General features: G+C 39.5%; 1 protein-coding gene across 5 annotated transcripts in view; it reads left to right on the top strand.

The window, feature by feature from the left end:
* mast2 (microtubule associated serine/threonine kinase 2) overlaps positions 1 to 22,791 on the top strand; it is a 187,256-nt gene that overhangs the window by 104,769 nt on the left and 59,696 nt on the right. For 3 of the 5 annotated variants that reach the window (XM_073870258.1, XM_073870256.1, XM_073870261.1), the window contains one exon: positions 17,979 to 18,010. In XM_073870258.1, the coding sequence (XP_073726359.1) occupies positions 17,979 to 18,010 (32 nt within the window). Of the gene's footprint in view, positions 1 to 17,978; positions 18,011 to 21,406; positions 21,918 to 22,791 lie in introns of those variants that run through there. The other 2 variants (XM_073870257.1, XM_073870259.1) reach the window with 2 other exon arrangements.

Below are 22,791 nucleotides of genomic sequence, written 5' to 3'. Positions count from 1 at the left end.
TTTAATTTGAATATGCAAATTCTAATTAGGATTAGTGAAGATTTTTAACGTTCTTTTTTAATTTTCCACAGTTTGATAGTCAGTGTGAATAGATAGACTGATCACCAGATTAGCATCTTGGTGAGCGAGCGGAAGAGAAGACAGAATGAGTGAATTAGGAGCTTCCTCCCTAGACGGCTCTGTCTGCCAAAAGCGCGCCACAATAGTTGAGATAATTACTTGGTGCTCCCATCCAACAACACTAGATCCTCATATATCATGACTACTTATTGTGCCGATTTAGCCCATACGCAACATGACGTGCGGTTGGTGGCAGCCGCTTCCAAGTTCTCTTTGTCTGAGTTGATGGTGGGCCACCTCTTAAAACTTGCAGCTGCATCCATCGGAAGTGCTTCACGGCATTTTCTCTCCCTGTGTATTCTCCCAGATCATGCTTATAAACTTCAGCTGCTCTGGGTCCTGCCTATTCCTGTGGCTCATCTTCCTGTCCTACATTCTCCAGTTAATATGAATGAGCTACAACCAGAACGAAATGCTGAAGAATAAATGTTCCCCTTAGGTAAAACTGGGATCAGTCTGTCACATGCTTCTTAATGTAAATAATGGCCATCATAATCAATCCTATAACCCCCAATATTATGCATTGGTGCAGAACTTGTCCCACACTGACCTGAATGACATCGTACCTCAAATTGTGCAATTGTTGAGGAGATCTAAGAAAATTGGCCTACAGACATTGGAAGAAGAAATTGAAGTTTTTTTATGCTCTTAAAGGGACACTCCACTTTTTTTGAAAATATGCTAATTTTTCAGCTCCCCTAGAGTTAAACATTTGATTTTACAGTTTTGGAATCCATTCAGCCGATCTCTGGGTCTGGCGCTACTACTTTTAGCATAGCTTAGCACAGTCAATTGAATCTGATTAGACCATTAGCATCACGTTAAAAAAATAACCAAAGAGTTTCGATATTTTTCCTATTTAAAACTTGACTCTTCCGTAGTGACATCGTGTACTAAGATAGACAGAAAACCAAAAGTAGCGACTTTCCCGGCATATATGACTAGGAACCATACTCTCATTCTGGCGTAATAATGAAGGACTTTGCTGCCGTAACATGGCTGCAGGAGGCGCAATGATATTACGCAATGCTCGAAAATAGTACCCTGCCAAGTTACTAAGGAGACTATTTTCGGCTGCTGCGTATTATCATTGCACCTCCCTTTAACTATTCTGCCTTACCTTGTTATCATCCTAAGGAATTTTGTATGTGGATTGCCACAGCTCTCAGTCGTCTGCCATCCTCTGTTCCAGTCCTGCAATTTTAAGTCAGTCATTGTAATGATGTCTGCCTGAGGCATAATTGCCATCCTATGTGTTTTTATGTGTTAATTAATATCTTTCTAGTACACATAACTCTTTGATTTTTCTTACGTTTACCTCCATCAGATTTGTTTACCTTCTAGCTTGTTCATTGCAAGTAATTAGTCCCAGCAGGTTAATTTGCTCCATGAGTTTGACAGGCTCAACTCTGCTTTGTGCAGCCACATGTAGCCACTGGACCCTCTTGACCTTTTATTGTTGTTCATAGTAAATGGAAGTGGTGGGAAATTTGTCACTTTCTGCTAAGAATTCACAGTGGTACACATTTGTAATTATACAATTCAGTACAATATTTTTTTCCCTTATTCTGCTACGCAGTGTTTTCTGAACCCAAAGCGTTTACACAACTGCAGTTGGCTATACTGTAGTTGTATACTATATATAGTTGTTAGTATTATAGTGTATAGTGTTACTGTATATTTAGGGCTGTCAATATTTAATCTAGATTAATCGCATGATTTCATGAGTTAACTCACGATTAATCGTAAATTAATCACACAGTATTATGTTCTAAATTTACCTTAATTTAACCCTTTTAGGTTTTTTATACTCTAATCAACATGGATGCAGACAAATGTTAGATGCTTTATGCAAATTTACAACAGCCTTACATTTTCAACAGAATCATCAGCCATAATTTTGTATATTATTTTTCCTTTCAGAAGACCCTTTTCTTTCTCCATTTCTGTTTAATGCTGCATCATTGGTGACCCGTGCTGGCAAATTGAGTTGGGATGGGAACAAAGTTTCAAAAATAAGTTATTTGGACATTCGCTATTAAAAAACTTAAAAAAGTGCATGATTTGTTGGAATCTAACAAAACATGACAGAGCTACACCTGTTTAAAGTTAGTCAGCAAAGTTAAAGGGGGAGTCCACGATGTTTGAAAGCCAATGTTGATATTTGAAATCACCTAAACAAACACGCCCCTACCCCAATAGAATCTGGACCTTCGGTTGATAGACCCGCCCCACACATACGCAACCCGGCAAGGATGTCGGTTAGTAGCCACGATCCTTACTGCTGATTGGCTATAAGTGTGTTTTGGTAGTCGGCCCGTCTCATTTTCCAAAGCGTTTTTCAAACATCGTGGACTCCGCCTTTAATTTTGAGAAAAATCCAAAATTATCAAAAATATAAACTTAAGCTCACAAGTAAAACCAATATTGTAGATTTGGCACACACAAAGCAAAAACGATATCAATATATGATAAACTTTTTTTTCTTTTATTGTTTGACATTTGAAACAGACCGCTTTAAGATCTACTGTAATGCAATACTGTAATAAGGATCTAATATAATGTTACACATCAGATATATTTCCTCGACAGTTAACCAAACATTCACTGTAGATATACAGTAGCATATTATATCTGCATGAATTCTTGTCAAAATAGATATGTAATTTTGTGTAGATGTCTATATATCAGGGTCGCGCCCTCGCGCGTTTGTGTGCATGCGCTTTAGGTGTCAGTGTGAGGAAGATCGCTTTTGAGTCTTGTCACTCTTAATAACTCTTAACATCAACCAGGTCCCAAAGTTAATCTCTCTTAGTAAGTCTTTTAACATAAAGCAAGTCCTGCAGTTTATTTTCTCATTTCTGCATGCTTTAAAGCCGAAACCAAAATACAAGCAAGTAGATGGAGATGCATCTTTGCTTAAATTATGCATTTGGGACGGTAGGCAACACTTCTCAGGAAACGTACAAATAAAAATGTTAGATGTTTAATGACCATTTAGAGCATTGGGATCGCTAGACGCGGGCTTAATGTTCTTATTTTTATGAAAACCTTTGACGCAATTCATCCAGCTATGGGCTAGAGTGTGCATTGTGTTGTGTTAATTGCGCGCTAATAAAATAAGTGGCGTTAAAAATGAATTTGCGTTAGCGCGTTATTAAAGGTTAGCAGTTCATTTTATAAATTATAAACCTGCATATACACACTATATGCGCAGAAAAGTGTGGGTCCAAACACAGGTGGAGCATTACCACCGTGCATGACGCAATTAAATAATGTTTTTAATGCAGCATTTTTGCCAATCCATAGCTCAAGGTTGTAGCTACTAAACTTTAGGGGCCATATTACCCTCTATCTGCAGCACTCACATAACCCCATAATAACCCCCATGACCTTTCCTTTAAAATTCAGGCACTGAGCAGGGCATCCCCCGGGTGGAGTGTAATCAGTTCATTATTCCTGTGTAATGAAATTAGACTAAATGGGGTAGTGTATCCAGGGGTAGCAGTGCACTCAAGTTTTTCTCTCTCATACTCTGGGGGACAGATCAGACAGAAATTGTGCCTCACACTAGTTAACATGCACTATTTCTGCTCCATTGTGTGTACAGTACTGCTGCCAAAAACATAATTTGCCCTTTTATACTAACACATTTATTCATCATGCAAGCCTTAATGCTTAAGAAAAACTACTATTCTTTAAAAAATCTTTATTTGCTCTCTAAACTTAAAATTGGGCAGTTTCCATTATTAGTTCCATCATTATTCCCATCAGGATTATCCTTCCTACATCTGTAGTCTTCTGTTAAAGTAATGTGCCAGAATGTGAATCTGGCATGCTCAGAAGCTGTCGAATGCTCCTGGTACGGTCTCATAGGAAACGGAGCTCATGATTTTGGCCATTGCAGCTGGAGAACTGTGAACACTGCACTGTGGTCCGGACAGAGCAGCATTTTTAAAGCTGTCATCAATTTTGTCTGCTCCAAGTGTTAATGTGAACTTCGCACAAATTAATGTTTACTAGCTAGCTGATTAGTGGAACATTCTGTTATGTTTTTATATACACTCACCTAAAGGATTATTAGGAACACCATACTAATACTGTGTTAGACCCCCTTTCGCCTTCAGAACTGCCTTAATTCTACGTGGCGTTGATTCAACAAGGTGCTGAAAGCATTCTTTAGAAATGTTGGCCCATATTGATAGGATAGCATCTTGCAGTTGATGGAGATTTGTGGGATGCACATTCAGGGCACAAAGCCACAACATCCCAAAGATGCTCTATTGGGTTGAGATCTGGTGACTGTGGGGGCCATTTTAGTACAGTGAACTCATGTTCAAGAAACCAATTTGAAATGATTCGAGCTTTGTGCCATGTTGCATTATCCTGCTTCAAGTAGCCATCAGAGGATGGGTACATGGTGGTCATAAAGGGATGGACATGGTCAGAAACAATGCTCAGGTAGGCCGTGGCATTTAAACAATGCCCAATTGGCACTAAGGGGCCTAAAGTGTGCCAAGAAAACATCCCCCACACCATTACACCTTTGCATTAATGAGAATTAGGTGAGTGTTTATGCAATACATTTATACTTTTAAATTTGATGTGTGAAATTTTAGTTTAGTTTATTGTACCAGGGACAATATTGGGTGTTCGTTGAAGATCAAACCCATGATCTTTGCGTTTCTAACATACTGTAGTTCTCTTCCAGTTGAGCTATCAACAAAAGCTAACTCGCAGATTTAGTAGTCACAGCAACTCTGGTTTGTTTCAGCACTCCTACACTGCTATTGCACGATGATCAAGTACTTTGTACATTGTCATGCTAACCTGAGCAAAGCTTGACACATTTTCTAATAAATTATGTAATGTATCAACGTAAACTCAAGAAGAATTCTTAGCCTCAAGAGCTTATAGGCTAATCTCCACTAGCTAAAACCTACATTGGAGGGTATGACATCATCGGTCAGAACAAATCACAAAGAGATGCAGAGCTGTCAATCAAACATAAAGCTGTTGGGAAGCATGGCTAGATTCAATCGTATTCCAGTCTACCCTGGGTCTCCAAGAGGTCACAATATTATTGCACAACATCTAGATACAACAGTCACACTGTTTACCACAAAACCTGACATCTGTCTCCCTTAAGCTCATGTGACAGGGTAAACACAGAATTGCTTATCACACTACAACGTTGGACGTCTACAGCAGTCCATTTAAGCATGTAGTGATGCTTTTGGCCCATCTCCCTGATTACATTTCCCTGCAACTACAGCTTCCTGTCATGCTGGACGGACTTAAGAAATATTAATGGGCTCCATTGGAGAGATTGCTTTTGTGTAAGAGCAGGGGCCCTGCTCCAAACTGTCATTCTGGGTAATTTCACTGCCCAGCCTTTTAGCCCGTGGCAATGACACAGCCTTGGCTTGGGATGCTGTTGTGCTTATTTTTGTATTTGTTTATCAGGGCAATTGTTCCTGGGTTTCTTGCCAAACCTATCATTCAAATGATTTAATGTAATAGGTCTACCAAAACAGAGATTGTTTGGTTCAGATTACATGTCTGTGTGATATACTGTACATTTAGCATCTCACTTGGAAAACACATCAGCAACTTTTTGTTATATAAATGACCACAGGGATTATTTAGAGGAAAAATAGAAGTAGGTGTTTTCTAAGTCTGATTCACACTATTGCTTGAAGGCAAACATGCAAACATTCTTGTCACAGAAACATGCAATAGCAAGGCAATGGCAACAAGCATTATTAAGGTAATGGGGTCTTGCGCTGTACATTCTGCAGCGTTTATGTCTTTCATACAGGGTTCCCATGGGTCCTTGAAATCCTTGAGAGTGTGTGAATCTGGGAGAAAAAATTCAATGCCCTGGGAAGTTTTTGAAAATATACATACATAGATACATATCATTGAAAGTGCTTGAATCTATTTTATGCAAGAGGTTTTCTGAAAAAAAATCCATATTATTCCCTGTGTAGTGTAGGATAATATCATAAAAATTCTAGACTGTTTAAGCACACGTGCTACACTGTTTGCTTTAAATGCTTATGTCTTCCGTATGCGAATGTTGATTCATACCAAAATGCTTTTTTGCATAGTTGTGTTTGACACATGAAAACGTCTCGGGTTACGTATGTAACTGTTGTTCCTTAAGAAGGGAACGAGGCGCTGCGTCTCCCTGGCCATACTTTCTGCGTCCCTGTAACGCCGTCTTTGGCAAGATTTCAGATAGCGATATACTTCCTGGCTCCCGCGTCACCCTGTCTTTGTCATTAAGCCTCACCATTGGTTGAATTTGATATACACATTCAGACACACTTTCCATTGGAGGCATCCCCAAAGTGTCACCGCAGTGACGCAGTGCAAGTTCCCTCGAAAGGGAACAGTAACAATGTAGCTTAAAAGGCACACGATCTAACCTTGCTCTTACTTTAAATTTGTCCCCATATTTAGTCCTTGAATTTGAGGGTATTGTACCTGGAGTCTTTGAAAGGTCCTTGAATTTGAAGTTAACTTAGGTGTGGGAACCCTGTATATAGCACCACATGAAGCAATAAAATAGTGCTTTTCAAAAAGTGTGTTTTCTTTGGCTATTTCTAAAAACTTCTTAATGGTGCCTTTACACCAACCGCGCTTCAGGCGTCAAAATCGCATCTAAAGCGGCTAGTTTGCCGCTTGAACAGTTTGAATGCATTCGCGCGTGTAGAGTGGAGTAGACGCGCGGAAAAAGCAAGCATTTGACGCGCGTCAGAGGCAAAATCCACTTCTTGTGGGAGGGGCAAGTGCTATGTTGTTGTCTGTTTGCAAGATGACTGATGTTGATTGTGCATTTATCAAGAGAGTTACCGGTTTGTATTTGGTACCCTTACTGTAGGGGGAAAATAAACAGCGCTGGTCGATAAACGTCACGTGACTCAAAAGTGAAATGTGTATTACAACTTACCAGGTTGCCTGATGTCCTCACTGACACTCTTCCAAGCGAGGTCCTTTTTATTCCTTTCACTATAGAAGTAAGAACTTGTGTCGTATAGCTCCGGGTGACTGCTTTGGACAATATCAAGCGTTCCTCCATGTTGAATGAGTGACTACGGGCAGGGCTGCCGCCACAGCAACAACCAGGCTCCTGATTGGCTAACACGGTGCAAAATTTCGCCAAAGTTCACATTTTTCAACTCGGGGGGTCAGCCGGCAATTCGCGTCAAACACAAAAAGGACAAAAAGCACCATTCGCGCATACCGTGCACAACGCTCAATTCGCGCCATTCACGCGAGCTAGGCGCACCAAACCACTCATCCGCACCGTGGGACCTCCAGACGCGCGTCAACGCATTGTTACATTGACTTAACATTGAAATCACTCGCGCTTCACGCCTCTACCGCGGTTGGTGTAAACGCAGCATAAGAACAACTTTCTCCAACTCAACTTTCACTTTGCACATTTATCCAGATATAAAGCGTGAACTCGACAAGAGATGCTGTGCGCGGCGCTGCAAAGTCCTCAGCTTTTTTGCAGACTACAGATTTGGGGTACTTTCAGTCAGTTAATTTTTTTCTGTGAATAAACATTGGAATGCTTTTGGCCAGACGTTTGGTTTGGATTAAATAGAATTTACATGTAAAGAAAATTTTTAATTAGATTGCAATGTTAATGTACATTTTACTATAGTAACCTGCAATCGGATTTAATTCAGTCGTATTGACAAAATTTTGTGCATGTAAACATAGCCAATGTGCTTCCTGCATCGACATGGTGGTAATTAGGTTATGATGGCCAGAAATGCTGTATGGGGTGGGCACGCACTGGGTGTTGAAACACAGCGTGTGTCTTTTAGCTGTAAACATGCACTAGATGGATGTTCTTGTAATACATTTAGTCCTGCTGTTTTTTAAAACAGCGTGTGAAGTTAAAAACAATTGAACTTTTAAGGACACCTACTGTATGTTTTTTTCTGTTTTTCTGAGTATCATCTCGCTATTGAAGAACACATCTTGTGTAAACACTTCTTAGTCTGCTTTTGTTCAAACGTCATATTTTTAGCATTCAGTGCAGAGCTGTAGATGATGCTAATGTACATTTCTATAGCAAGCTCCTCCTCCTATCAAACAACTAGGGGTACAGTTTTTTCTGAACAAAAATGCACCATCCAGATACAGTATCATACCGTACTGCTCTTCTGTCTAACTAATCAGATTGGGCATCAAATGTAGGTACTAAATCTGTCTTATGCACATTAACAAGGTTTTGTCCATCTACACCACATCCAGCCCCAGGGAATAATGCATTCGTACCTGGGTTCAGTAGTGGGGATGCATCGATGAGCACTTCAGCTTGTTATGTAGAGAGAGGATGAGGTTTACAGAGGTCAACAGAAAGAGAGGTAGAGCAGTTTTTCTGACAGCAACAAGGGAAAGTGATCTCAAGTTTAAATGAAAAGCTGCAGCACATAAAGCCTCCGGGCACATCAGCCCGGTTTCAGTGGAGTTGCTAATTAAAAAGTATAACCGTGTTTTTTGCTAATGCTGCACTTAAAGATGTTGCTGTGTTAATATTCTGCAGATGGGACTGGGGAACATGAAGGTTCCCCAGCTTGCATTGCATTGAATACAGCTATAGATCTTTCCATCTTTCTCTGTCTTTCTCACATACTTGCATAACTGGTGTTCATCTCCATGGCCATCCACTATCTGCATTCTTTTGTGGTCTGTTATGTTCATTCTTCTTGTCTGTCAGATATTACAGTAATGAAAGATGGTTTAGTGGGAGGCTGAAGTGCATTTGAAGTGCATTGTACTCTCAGCCAGAAACTGCACCGAAACATTCATTCTCTCCACGCAAACATGTTGTTCACTTCCTTTTTATAGCCACAATTGTAACCATAATTATGTTAGAGGGTTAAATAATTCTAAGCACAATTCTCAATTTTGGTTGATAATGATATGTATCATAAGGCACACAGTGTTGACAAAAATAGTGATATTGAATTGTATAACCTTCATTAAAGCAACACTAAAGAGTTTTCTTAAACTTAAAATAACATTTCCAAAAAAGTTTCAGTCGTTCATCCACTCGAAACAGGGTGAACGGCACTTTCACATTCGCTTTGCAGCCCTCTATCGGCCAAAACCGCACTAAAGAAGTTTCCAACTGTCGGGTCGCGGTCCTGTAGTTCGAGTGAAAAAGATAAAAACTCGCTTTACGGTAGAGATGCGCTAATGGGCTATTATTTCATCCGCAACCGCAACACAAAACTCATCATCCGTCCGCCATCCAGCCGCACCAACGTTTCTGACCAGTTTCCAAAACCGCACCCGCCCGCCATCCGCTGACAGGGCGATGCAAGGCGCTGCTGATGACAGCCGCGAGACTAGAAAGCTCTCAGAATATCAGCAGTGAACTCAGTCTCCGATCGGCGCACAGCAACAAAAATAAATAAATAAATAGCCTAAATTAAACGCACAAATTACATAGCCTGCACTGGTGTCATCCTGATTTACCACTTTGTAAAACTCATTCCAGGCAACCCTTTTCTGACCTTCTATTTCCTTTTGTTTTTAATTCTCATTTTTTGAGTTTGCCATGTACCTCCTTCCCCGGCGTTGATAAGAGCTGTGTCAAAATGCGTCCTCATTTCTCCACGCTGTTAATGATAGAACGAATGGATCCTTAACAGCCGAGGCTATCCCAAACAATTAAAACCTTTATTAAATAAAAGTGTGTATTTATTAGAAAACTTTTTCTTGTCACTGTTTTAGTATTATAAGTTATGTTTTGTGTTAATATTATTCTGTTTATGTTGCGTATATTTCTAAGGATGATTATTTGATATACTGTTGAATAGTTTAATCTACATCAATGTGTCATATTTTCTAAAATAAATTAATATGTTTCTGATTACATATTTATTTTAATAAATCAGAAATGTCTCCGCTGTTTTCTGCTGACAGGCGCGGTGGGCGCTACTTGGGGCGTGTGCAGCAGGTGACGCAAATTATGGGTCCTCAGAAGGCTAGACCGTCTCATTTCAGTTCTCTTCGCGGACTTCTAAGGCTGCCACCTTGAAAGACAGAGGCTGAATCCCAAACCGCCTACTTCCATAGTATATAGTATGTAAAAAGCGCTACTTTGCGTACTATATAGTATGGAAGTAGACGGTTTGGGATTCAGCCAGAGTGCTCACCTTTTAAGGTCGCATGCTTAGACGGACACAGATAATAACAAGCAGTCGATCCGCCACCCGGCCGAATTTAATTAAAATATTATTTTTCGTCACGTCATCCGCCCGATCCGTGGTTTATCCGCGGAGTCCACGGCTGTAACCGCCAACCGCGCATCTCTACTTTACGGCAGACCTACAATCCAATCAGAGCCAGCTTTGCTGCAGTAGGCTAAATTATTTACGACAGTGGTAATGGACAATTCCGCTTTCAACCTGTAGAGGGAGCAAAGAGCAAAAACCCTTTAGTGTTGCTTTAAAGTGCACCTATCACGTTTTTACATTTGCTTTGGGGTGTATTGAACATGTTAACGATGCAAGTTATCGTCTCCAACGTAAATCTCAACAGTTTGCTTTCTGCGATTGGCGATGTGGAGAAGACCGACATTATCATAATTTCTTCTGCTTCGGACTCCCAGCCTGTTAGTTAACTCCTGTTAGCATTGCATTGTGAGCGAATCTTTTTAACATGATAAGGGGCGTCACATTTCCGGCTGATGTCAAAGGTATTCAGGCCAAGATTAGCGATGAGTGTTGTACAAAATCAGTGCGTTTCAGGAAAGGAGTGAAATCTGGAGCTACAAAAATGTACGGTATGTAATCTTTTTGAACTTGGACCGCTGTTGGAAGTTCTTTAAGATGTAAAGCAGCCAATCGACATGTTAAAGATGGCACATTACTTCTCAAAGCAAAACACGCTGTATCAATGAAGCACGCTTTTCTGGAGCAGAGTTTAAATGCGAGGCTTTGACAAGAAAGATGGCAAAGAGCCGCAACAGTAAAAGCGTGAGAGAAACAGTAATATTAAAAATTGAAGATGTGAGCATTGTGATGCATCGCGATATTGAAACACTGGCATATAATTGAATCGAATTGTGAGACTAGTGACGATTCACACCCCTAGTTGTCTTACACACAACAACTCTCTGGTGTGCAGCAAAATTTTATTCAGACAGTCACTTGAGGGCATGTCTTTTTAAGTAGTTTCACCAATTTTGTTTTGTCTCTCATTTACTATACTTACATTTATGTTATATTGGCTTCATATCGGCCACATTGTTACTCAATATCGGCACCGGCCATAAAATACCTATATTGGTCGACCACTTGTTGGCCTATCGGGCCTCCCGATACGATACGTATCACGGTACAATGCGCTGCATGTTGCGATACATTGCAATACTTTTTCTTTTTTATCAAGTGCTCTTTGAAAGCTGCAGGTGTTTTTACATTTTCTGCCATTTTCTCACTCCCTCTAACTTCTGAGACATTGGCCGAATGGCCGTATATGGCAAACAACTGGACAGTGACAACTACAGCAGCGGCAGAGGAGGTCGTTTGACGCACACAGAGGGATTTGATGAATTTTAAAATACCGATAGTAGAGATCGAAATATCGATACAATATCGATACAGCTTACTATCACGATAGTTAGCTGTGTTGATATTTTTGCACAGCCCTACTTTTTACAACACATAAGGGGCGATTCACATTTTGCTTCTTTTGCGCGCTGATGTCGTTTTTTTAAATGTAGGCGCACGGTATACGCGCTCATAATGGAAGCGACACAGTCATGATGCGCACACGGTGCGACATGCTAATTTTTTTCAGGCACGTCCACATCAAGTTAAAAACATCTCAACTTTTCAGAATGCCGCAAGTGCACCACATGTCATGTGACAAGAACCAACCGACGGTCGCGTTTTCCTCGCTCTTTTAGACGCGAAATGTGAACCGCCCCTAATGTTGTTAAACTAATAAATTAGCATAAATAGTACTTTCAATTTAAGTAGGCATTGAGTTCATTTACAATGCTGACTAGATAAAAGTTATCCCTTTGAGTTGTTTTTTAGATACTTTTTTAGCAGTAACAGACTCAACCAACATTTTCTGTACCTGATTCGAAGACTTTTATTTAAAAAATAAAAAAGTATTTATGCACGTTTTGTTTACATTTGAGACTTTAAATAATAACTGCATGTAAATGGATTGTTAGTGCAAATGTTCCCATAATGCTTCTGTTTTGTTTAATATTAAGGGTGTCACGATTTCGATTTTAAATCGAAATCGATCGAAATTAAGTCACAGCTCCGAACTTCGAAATAAAAAATGGGATCGTCGATGCTGACACGCCCCCATTTCACGTCTGGTCGGCTTGGCAAGCGAGGAAAAAAACTCTCAGAGATGCCTTTAAAAACATCTGTCCAGCAGAAAGCGATCATATTTTAAACACGAGGGATGTAAGTTATTGCTACAACTCCTTGAAATGCATATCTTAAACAGGATTACGTGATCTGACTTTGGACAGAGCGCAGCTCTCTGCACGTGCGCGATAGTGAGGGAGGCGCAAAGATGCAGCGGGTTATATTTTAAACAAAAGGATAGTTTGCCTCAGCTTGCATGAAACGCATAAAACTGAACAAATACATAAGGATTACTACTTTAGTTTATGTTCAGATTTCGGACAGATGCGAGAGCACATGCACACGTGAGACAGAGAGAAGCGCAGCTGCTTATGATGCTGGATTTATTTCAGATGCTATGAGTCCAAGACACGCGCATTAAGTCCATGTGCATTAAGTCCATGTTAGAGATGCGTGGATGGACTATTATTTCATCCGCAACCGCATAACAAAACTCATCATCCGTCCACCATCCATCCGCACCGTTTCTGACCAGTTTTCAAAACCACACCCGCCCGCCATCCGCTGACTGGGCGATGCAAGACGCTGCTGATGACAGCCGCGAGACTAGAAAGCTCTTAGAATATCAGCAGTGAACTCCGTCTCCGATCGGCGCACATGGGACAAAAACAAATAAATAAATAGCCTAAATTAAACGCACAAATTACATAGGCTGCACTGGTGTCATCCTGATTTACCACTTTGTAAAACTTATTCCAGGCAACCCTTTTCTGACATTCTATTTCCTTTGTTTTTAATTCTCATTTTTTGAGTTTGCCACGTTCCTCCTTCGCTGGCGTTGATAAGAGCTGTGTCAAAATGCATCCTCAACGAATGGATCCTTAACAGCCGAGGATATCCCAAACAATTAAAAGCTTTATTAAATAAAAGTGTGTATTTATTAGAAAACTTTTTCTTGTCACTGTTTTAGTATTATAAGTTATGTTTTGTGTTAATATTATTCTGTTTATGTTGCGTATATTTCTAGGTTGATTATTTGATATGCTGTTGAATAGATTAATCTACATCAATGTGTCATATGTTCTAAAATAAATTAATATCTTTCTGATTACATATTTATTTTAATAAGTCAGAAATGTCTCCGCTGTTTTCTGCTGACAGGCGCGGTGGGCGCTACTGGGGGCGTGTGCAGCAGGTGACGCAAATTGTGGGTCCTCAGAAGGCTAGACCGTCTCATTTCAGTTCTCTTCTTGAACTTCTGTGGCTGCCACTATGAAAGGCAGAGAGGTCGCATGCTTAGAAGGACACAGCTAATAACAAGCAGTCGACCGAATTTAATAAAAAAAAAAAATTTGTCACGTCATCCGCCCGATCTGTGTGTGCAAGAAGCAATCCTCTCTCTACAAGCTCTCGCGTTAAGTGAAGCCCACAAACCCCCCATGCGAGTTGTGCAATGTGCATGTTAATGTTAAAGTATTATAATAATAATAATAATAAATAATGGCATATAATTTTTGTCTAAATTATATGCCATATAAAAAATATGTAAAAATCGAGAATTGGATCGAATCGTGTCCTTAGAATCGAAAATGTAATCGAATCGAGGATTTGAAGAATCGTGACACCCCTATTTAATATACAGTCATTTACCGTATAAATTTATGCTTGTTGCAACTGTATATGGCCTACTGAGGTTTGATCCCTTTATCCTAGTTAATAATTAGCTAAACTGTATTTACTATTTAGTTTTACTGCTTCAAAGCATGTTTTGTGCCTGAAACTACTGTGAACCAGATGCAAGTAAACACGGCCTTACAGAATGTGCTTAATACCAAATGGTTTGTTTGTGTTACTGGACGAGTTGAATCCGTTAGGATCATTACTCACATGGCCAGTGCGCGTACACCCACACTCTTAATGGATGTTGGGCCCTGCGAACACATCCCATAATTGAATCTAATGACATATCTAAAAGCCAGTGTTTGTGTTGGCTATTAGTCAGTCAATGACACAATTAGACTATTCAGGCTTTGTTTTGATAAAAAGATTTAACACTCGCACAAACACCTTTCTTCTAATACAAGAATTGTTTCCATGGGCAACCTGACCCTTTCAGCATACCCAATATTTGCCTGGTTGCATGACAGACACTTCAGGGCACTTTGTTTGTATACCATATGCTTAAGACAAGAGTCACTCAGTTTGTTTCCCTATAGCAGACACAGCTTTCTAACATGCCGGCTGATTATGCTGCTAAACCTCATTGTTGTTTTGCCGAGAGCGAAGTTTGTATTAATCACTGCTGGGGTTTTTTTTGTACAGTTTGATGTTTATGTGGGTGATGATGACTCCCACAGATATATTTACACTGGTTAAGTCTGTGGATGACAGCAGATGGAGTGGCCTTGTTTTGTGTCTGTACTCTCTGTCCTGTGGGTCCTCTGGACCTCATATCAGTTGTCTTTTCATGGTCCAGCTAACAGTATGCATGCACTCATCTAAGAGCTAAGTTTATTTGGTTCACTTTTGCCATCTAGTGGTTGCTTTTTACATGTGTTTAAAAATATATTTAGGAAATAGCATTATGTACACAACACTATATATTTATATATATAACAATTTCCTGTTGGTGTGGCCTGGGTATAATACTGTATGTGTGTGTTTGCTTGCTTACCAGTATGCATTTTTATTTACATACGCAAATATACACATGCACATTTTATTGAGGTAGAGGTATCTGTTACTAAGTAAAATGCAAATAACATCTTCCTGTTTGTCATGATAATGCAAAAACCTAAGCATTCAGTATGGCAGAAGAACTACTATACAGTTCACCATTTCTTCTATTTATTATTTAATCTACAATTTAAAACTGTGTAATAATTTCTTTAATATTTGTACAAAAAATGTTTAATTGTGTTCTTATATTGTGATCCGAGATCCCACCTAGTGGGTGATTTAATGCATATTTAGGTTTTCCTGAAATCTTGCACAAATTTCATTTCAAATAACTTTGCTGTTTACATCATATTTTTGGCACAGTGTAATTCACAGTGCTAATGTTGTATTGTTTTTTGGTGCTGTCACGATTAAGAAATTTGGCTGACAGTTTAATAAATTATGACGATAATGACAATTAATTGTCTGTTTTATTGCTTTGACATTTAATTCTCATAAAAAAAAATTCTTGCATGTTTTTCACATAAATATATCTTTCAAAAACAGAAAATTCTTCATAAGAATTAAAGGCGGAATGCACAATGTTTAAAAAACGCTTTGGAAAAGGAGACGGGCCGACTACCAAAACACACCTATAGCCAATCAGTAGTAAGGAGCGTGTCTACTAACCGACATCCTTGCCGGGTTGCGTATGTGTGGGGCGGGTTTTTTAAAAGAAGGTCCAGATTCTATTGGGGTAGGGGCGTGTTTGTTTAGGTGATTTCAAATATCAACATTGGCTTTCAAACATTGTGCACTCCGCCTTTAAGCACAATTAAGTGTCTGAAAAATAACTGAAAATAAAAATGCAATCAAAATTAGCTGACTATACCAGAACAGGCATTAAATAGTAGCCAATCCTACTAAGGTCATATTAGTACAGTTAGTACACATGTATTGAATGGCTTTGCAATGTATAACGTTGTAATGTCAGTTACGGTGGGTTTACACCAAACTAGAGCTGCAAATTTCGACTATTTTTTCAACCGATTAATCTATCGATTATTTTTTCGATTAATCGAATAGTCTAAAGATTTTTTTTTACAAATAATAAATGTAACATCTGCTATTAATGCCAACATTTTATTGAAGCAATTTCTCAATTAAACAAATACACAAACAGTGCCAGTGCCAAGGAAAATATAACAAATCACATAAAAACAAGTCCAACATTAATTCAGCCTAACATAAACAGTGCAAAAGGGGCATTATTCACCTTAAACAAATAAAATATATTAATATTAAAGAAGTAAAATAAAAATAAATCAAACTGAATAATAACTCCTCATTAATATAAAAACATGTCCCGCTCTTTATTGTTCCAGCCCTAGTGCTAATCATAAACTAATGAAGAGTCATCATTAACTACAAAATGACTCACATGAAATCATTGTTTATTAATACATTAACAAAAGTCATGTTGTACTTAATGATGACTCTTCATTACTTTATGATTAGTACATGCATTTACTCAGCATTAGTTCAGACTGAAGTAAAAATAAGTTCATTGTGATTCATGAACCCTTATCATAAAATGTAACCATTATATTATTACTGTTAATATTATTACTATCAGTAGTAACGTTACTGCATTCTCATTTAGCATCAACTTTAACATTTAACTTTTCTTAAGTCTCGGGTAAATACAAATTTAGTTAGCATGATCTTCTAATATTTTATAAACGGCGTTTACGCTGCTGTTACTTTAAATAAACGCATGTCAGGAATACCTAACGAGACGAGCTTTTATAATATCTGCGCACAAAAAAATAAGCTATGGGAACTCCGCGCTGCCAGCTGGCTTTCAGTGCACGCGGGCACATGCCTATCTCAGTGTAACAGTAACTTATTATTTCATAACTCCTTAATATAAAAAGTTAAACATGTCCCGCTCTTTATTTACTGTTTCAATATACTGCCCAGACGCGATGCAATGTCGTGTCTGTCAGGCGTCTCGCAGCTCGTAATAAACTAAGATGTAAACACAGCTGTATTAAGCACAATATATGCCTGCATTGATTCTATTGTTGTATAAAAACTTACTGTAAAAATTCAAATACTTACGCTGCCGTCGCGTCATTTTGAGGTCAGAGAGCTCCAGGTTGTTTTCTTTTAAGATGATCATGCACAGATGTTGCGCTGCTGTGGTATGCCATTTCAGTTTTACACAGTATGTGTTTTATCTGGTCTCTGCTTAAAGTATTCCCACACTTTTGATCACGTTCTGGCTGTTTGGTATAACACTTGTATTATCCGGTCGGAGCTGAAGCCGCCTTCATTTGAAAACGTAAACAATGCGACGCATCGACGCATTTCCGGCAAATCGACGTAATTACGTAATCGACGTAATCGACTACGTCGACGCGTCGTTCCAGCCCTACACCAAACAGATTACTTGCGGGATTTAAGTTCGTCTCATGCGAATTTTTCGCTCAAGTTGAATATTTTCAACTTGGGCGAAGACGTGTTTGAGGCGAATAGCGCGTGTTTTCACGGCAAACTGCGTCTGATCGCGTCTTTGCCTTGTCTTTGTATGTAATCTACTTGCGCAAATCGTTGAACTCGCATCTGGCGTAAACCCACAGTTAAGGAGCGTCATTTGATATTGTCTCGTTCATACAGGCGCTGCAGCTCCCCCTTGTGTTTTTTAGAGAGATGTGCAATCATTGCGGTGATCTGAAATCATCACGATGAGGTCAAACAATCGCGATGAGACGATTATTTAATCATTGTGAAAGCCCTAATTGTTTTCTCTATTTATTTCAGAAGGAGCTGAGTCTTCCCAGAAGAGGCAGTTTGTAAGTACCTGTTTCATTTAGATTTTTCATCTGTTTATAAAGAGGGACCTTATGTCCTGTCAACGCTGTCTATTCTGTCTAAGTGTTATCTAAAGATAATGTTATGCCCATTCAGCAAAGATCTGCTTAGTCCCTTTCATCATACTAATGTACTGTGAATGTATACAGATACATAAAGAGCAAATGAGAAACTGCTTTGTTGTTGTACTTAAGTCCACTCACAAGAGCTCAATAATTCATTTTGTATAATTTGTTTTGGAGATATTCACACAGTTGTCAGTTGGGTACTTACATATCGCTGCCGTACATACAGTATCCATAAAAGTGAAGCATTTGTTCCAATGTCTCATTATTTTTGTCTAAATTACAATTTTCATGAATTACAACATAAACTTGAAATTGAAAGTAAATAGGTACAAGGCTGTATTAGAAATTAATGCTTTAGGAATGATGTTATTAAGGGTTAAATTAAGGGATCTCTGTCATAGGTGCAGGATGTTAAGCCGACATTAATCTCGCAATCCTGTCCTGTGCCTGATAAAGAAGTCTGTTTAATATCTTTGGCACATACTGTATCAGTTCAGATAGCATTCCTACCAGATCACAGTGTTGGGTGCAGTTTCTCGTGCATGGACAGGGTCATGGGGGTCAGAGGTGACCGATAGGGCAAAGACAGGCAGATTACTGAAGGCTTTTTCCAACAGCTGAGCATCTCAGTTCTCGCACACCTATCTATATCTTTATGTCTGTTTATTTTTAACTGACTGCCAGTGAAGAATGTGCTCTTTACAGCCAATGATGAGAAAGAACAGTATCAGCCTTGGATGAAGGTAACCTAATATTGAGTGCCGTAAAGATTGTGTACAAGCATACTGTTGTTGTATTCTTTGTATGTGCACATGGAGTTGTTCTTTCTGTTGTTAACTGGCAGGGGTGGGCTGAATGCCTGCCACTGTGAGGGTTCACCGAGTTCACTCCAACCGCCACAGGATTAAGAGACTTAATCAAATCAAGCCTTTTATTTAACCACACTGTTAGTCGGTGAGATCTCGTTTTATCCCTCGTTCTTTTAAGGTTTTAGGGACTCACATCTCCTTACCTCCCTTTATTTTTTCTCTTACCTTTTTAAATCGAAATGGAGCACCTGAAGATATTATTAAGTTTTAATTATGATTTATTTTGACCCAGGCTGAGAATAATGAAAATAAATGTAAAAATCTTGGAAAAGTGATGGACATTTTTGTAGTCAATAGATTTTCAAAAATGCATATAAATCTTACTTAATGGCGGTCTTTGTGGTCGATCGGATCATAAATGGATGATGCTTAATACAGGTGTAAAAGTTTTGAGCTCAACCACTTTTGACCACATTCAGAGGTAGTCGAAATGTGTTTTAACGGCCACAAAAGACCGCCTAGTCTCCGCCTATTGATTTGTTTTGTGATATAACTTCTAGCATGAACACACAGTGTACAGCCCAATCTTCAGGCTTTCATTAATAAAACTGAAGCGGCTGCTCTCCGCCTCTTTCATTTGTTTGTCACTTTGCGAGGGTGTGAAAGATGTGTGAGCTTATTTCATCAATTGCTCTGAAATATCAGAGAAAGCTTATACATATACATGTACAAAACACTGTGCAGCATGTTAACTTTCAACACATGATTCTGACCTAATATTAGTTTGCTTCATTTTAAACCCATCACATTTGCTTTAAACGACTCGCCCACAGATCACCCCTTCAGTAATCAGGACAAAAGTGGTCGAAAGTGGACAAAAGAGATTGATTAAAATACCAGGTGTAAATGTGAACATGTCTCTTTTGTCCACTTTTGATCCGATTGACCAAAACACATCTTATTACCAGGTAATAATAGCCCCTTAGTTAAGGTACTAGAGTCTTTTAAAGAAATAGTTATTGAAAAAAATCTATTCTGTCATGAGAACTAATAATGTTTAGTGTGAATTACCTCAAATCTGGAATGACGCATCAGACGCATTTTAGTTTTTTTTCATGAAAAGAAGGCTACTTTTTTGGTCCATCTTGGAGCTTGCCAGCATCACTCCACACATTCACTAGAATATCCCAGGCATTATGCTTCCCTTTTGTATTCCTTGAAAGAAAGTTAAAGGTGGGGTGCATGATCTCTGAAAGCCAATGTTGATATTTGAAATCACCTAAACAAACACGCCCCTACCCCAATAGAATCTGGACCTTCTTTTGACCCGCCCCACAAATATGCAACCCAGGCAACAATGCCGGTAGTAGACACGCCCCTTACTGCTGATTGGCTACAAGTGTGTTTTGGTACTTGGCCCAACTCCCTTTTCCGAAGTGTTTTTCAAAAATCATGCACCCCGTTTTTAATTGTATTTGAAGCATAAGGTTTACATGTACGCTTTTGGCAGACACAACTTATTTTGTATTCAAGTATACAGGCTTTGTGTTTCTGGATAAGCTAAATCAGTAAGACTCAAATGGCCAATGCTCACACACCATACTTATAATTGACGTTGAACCCTGTGGGAAAAAATGACAGAATTTATTTTCAATCACTTTAAGCATGTGTACCGTGCACACTTACAGAGAACTGAGGATTATGGGGTCAGTAACTGAATTTGGCTTTCCTGTTTTGTGTATGCGTGTTGGAAGTATTCAGCCTTAAGGGCTCATTATAGTTGTGTGTAGGTCCTACTGCCTAGCCTCGATGCTACGAGTTGGTTTTCATACTTCTGCGTCGTCGTCCGCGTCGACCTGCAATTACACATGCAGACCACCAGTAGGCAGTATCCATGTGTGTAACCCAAAGTAGCAGTGCAACAGCCTAATAAGAAGCAACGTTGCCATTAAACCCACAAAAGAAGCAGCAGCTTGTTGTGTATGATTTAAGAAGACCAACAGTGATGGAGGTAAATAGACAGCGACTTTTGTTGCAGTTAAGTTACTTCTCAACTTTGCCCATTTCCGTTCTTACCGTCGCAACGGAAATGCCTATGAAGAAATGCGAGGAAGATTTTTTTTACCTGGTGGGAGGGGTTCCAGTGTACCAATCACAGCACTTGCGGTCTGTGTGGAATGGAAGTGTTGTTAAAATTTTGGTGCGCGTCAGGCTGTGCACAACTCACGCACAACTATAAATTACACTTACGCATTCAGTGTTGGTGCCCCCTGCTCTTTGATCTGGCCTGTTGTCTACCCTTTCCTTGTGTTAGGGGCCACATTTAGTCAAAGCTGGAACAACTGATAGAACATTGATGTTCTCTTGGTTGTGTGTGTGTGTGTACGGAAATGGACCAGGGTGAGGTGGGGGTAACAGCTGCACCTCCCTCAGGGTCCTGTGATATCATGAGAATGCCCTCTCATTCGTGCTCGGTGTGTTTATGCGTCTCTGCTGCTAATTCGTTGGCAACCTAGTCAGAGTTTGGAGGGATGAAGCCTTGCCGCCACATTAAAGTGTTGATGTCTGATTTGCCTTAAAACTTGGATTCACCCCACGTCACTGTGGATATGTTTTATAACTCCTCCTCTTCGGACTGATGATATAGTTCATCATGGTGCTCAGAAAGACAAAGTTCCTCAATATAACTTTGAGCTCGGACACACAGATATGGATACTCGTACGGTTGGATCAAGCCACATCATAGTCTGACTGTTGAGGTTTTTGCTGAAGAGAAAGCAAGCATGGCTGAAAATGCTAAAACTTTCAGGATCAGAGTTGGTAGCCGTGCAGTTGACTTAAGCAGTATTGTATTTGTGATACTGCAACAATGTTAAACTGTGGAGGTTCAACGAGTTTCACCTCTGAGTGAAAGCGAATCCATCTTATCAGTTGGTGCCCTCTTTGTTTTCAGTGAATGTGACAATGAAGAAAAGAAAGGAAAGACTTGGAGCCCCCAACCTACATTTAAAGTAAGAGTTGCTTTACTGTACTTACAAACTAAACATGTAGTGGTTGACAGATGAACTGTTATTTTTCTTCAGTTTTATACTTGAACTTGAGAGCAGGTCAATCATTTTTGTAATACCTGAGGTGCACGTTTACCTTTTGAGGTTTCTAAACATGACCACAGCATTAGCTTTATACAAACAGACCACAGACAATGTCCTGCCTGGAAATAAAGTAGTAGTCTCTCTCTCTTCTTCTATCTCTCAAGCCACTTTCTCAGTCTATCTGGGAACCCGATACCTTCTTATGCACTCAGTTGTGGGTGAATTTCTATCTCTCAGTCCAGTTGATTGACAGCCGCGGTGTGTGGCTCAGCATGCTTCGAAACACAACCAGAGCTAGACTGAGTCAGGGAAATACGAACGAAGAAAAGTCCTTCCTCAGCAGAGTATGTTTGTGTCTGTGCATGATTCAGTCATGTCAAATGCCAGCTCATTGCCCAGTCAGCTTCTCTTGCCCGTCCGCTCCAGACCCCTGGCCTCTGGTGTCCTGCCCAGCATTACGCAGGAAGAGGCACTTGACCCTGGCAAGCTCTCCTGAGATCACAGGATTTGACAAATCAATGTTGTTTTTCTTTACTAGATTGTCTAAATAAAGCACTGAAGAGCATGAGCTTTTGCTTTTGGTTTGTTGGCAGAATCCGCTAAATACCACACTGATTTTTCAGCAAAATCCTCTAAGTCAGATATCTTCAACATTGTTCACCCATTGTCCCACAAAGTTTAGCTCCAACCCTAATCTAAGTTAGCTGAAACAGCTATTCAAGAGCTTTAGGATCACTTCTAAATAGACAGGTGTGTTGGAATCGGTTGGAACTAAACTTTGGAGGATAATGGC

The sequence above is a fragment of the Misgurnus anguillicaudatus genome, chromosome 8 (assembly GCF_027580225.2).
Source record: "Misgurnus anguillicaudatus chromosome 8, ASM2758022v2, whole genome shotgun sequence".
NCBI lineage: Eukaryota > Metazoa > Chordata > Actinopteri > Cypriniformes > Cobitidae > Misgurnus > Misgurnus anguillicaudatus.
The sequence above is the reverse complement of the archived record's forward strand: the minus strand, read 5'-3'. Positions and strand labels throughout refer to the sequence as shown.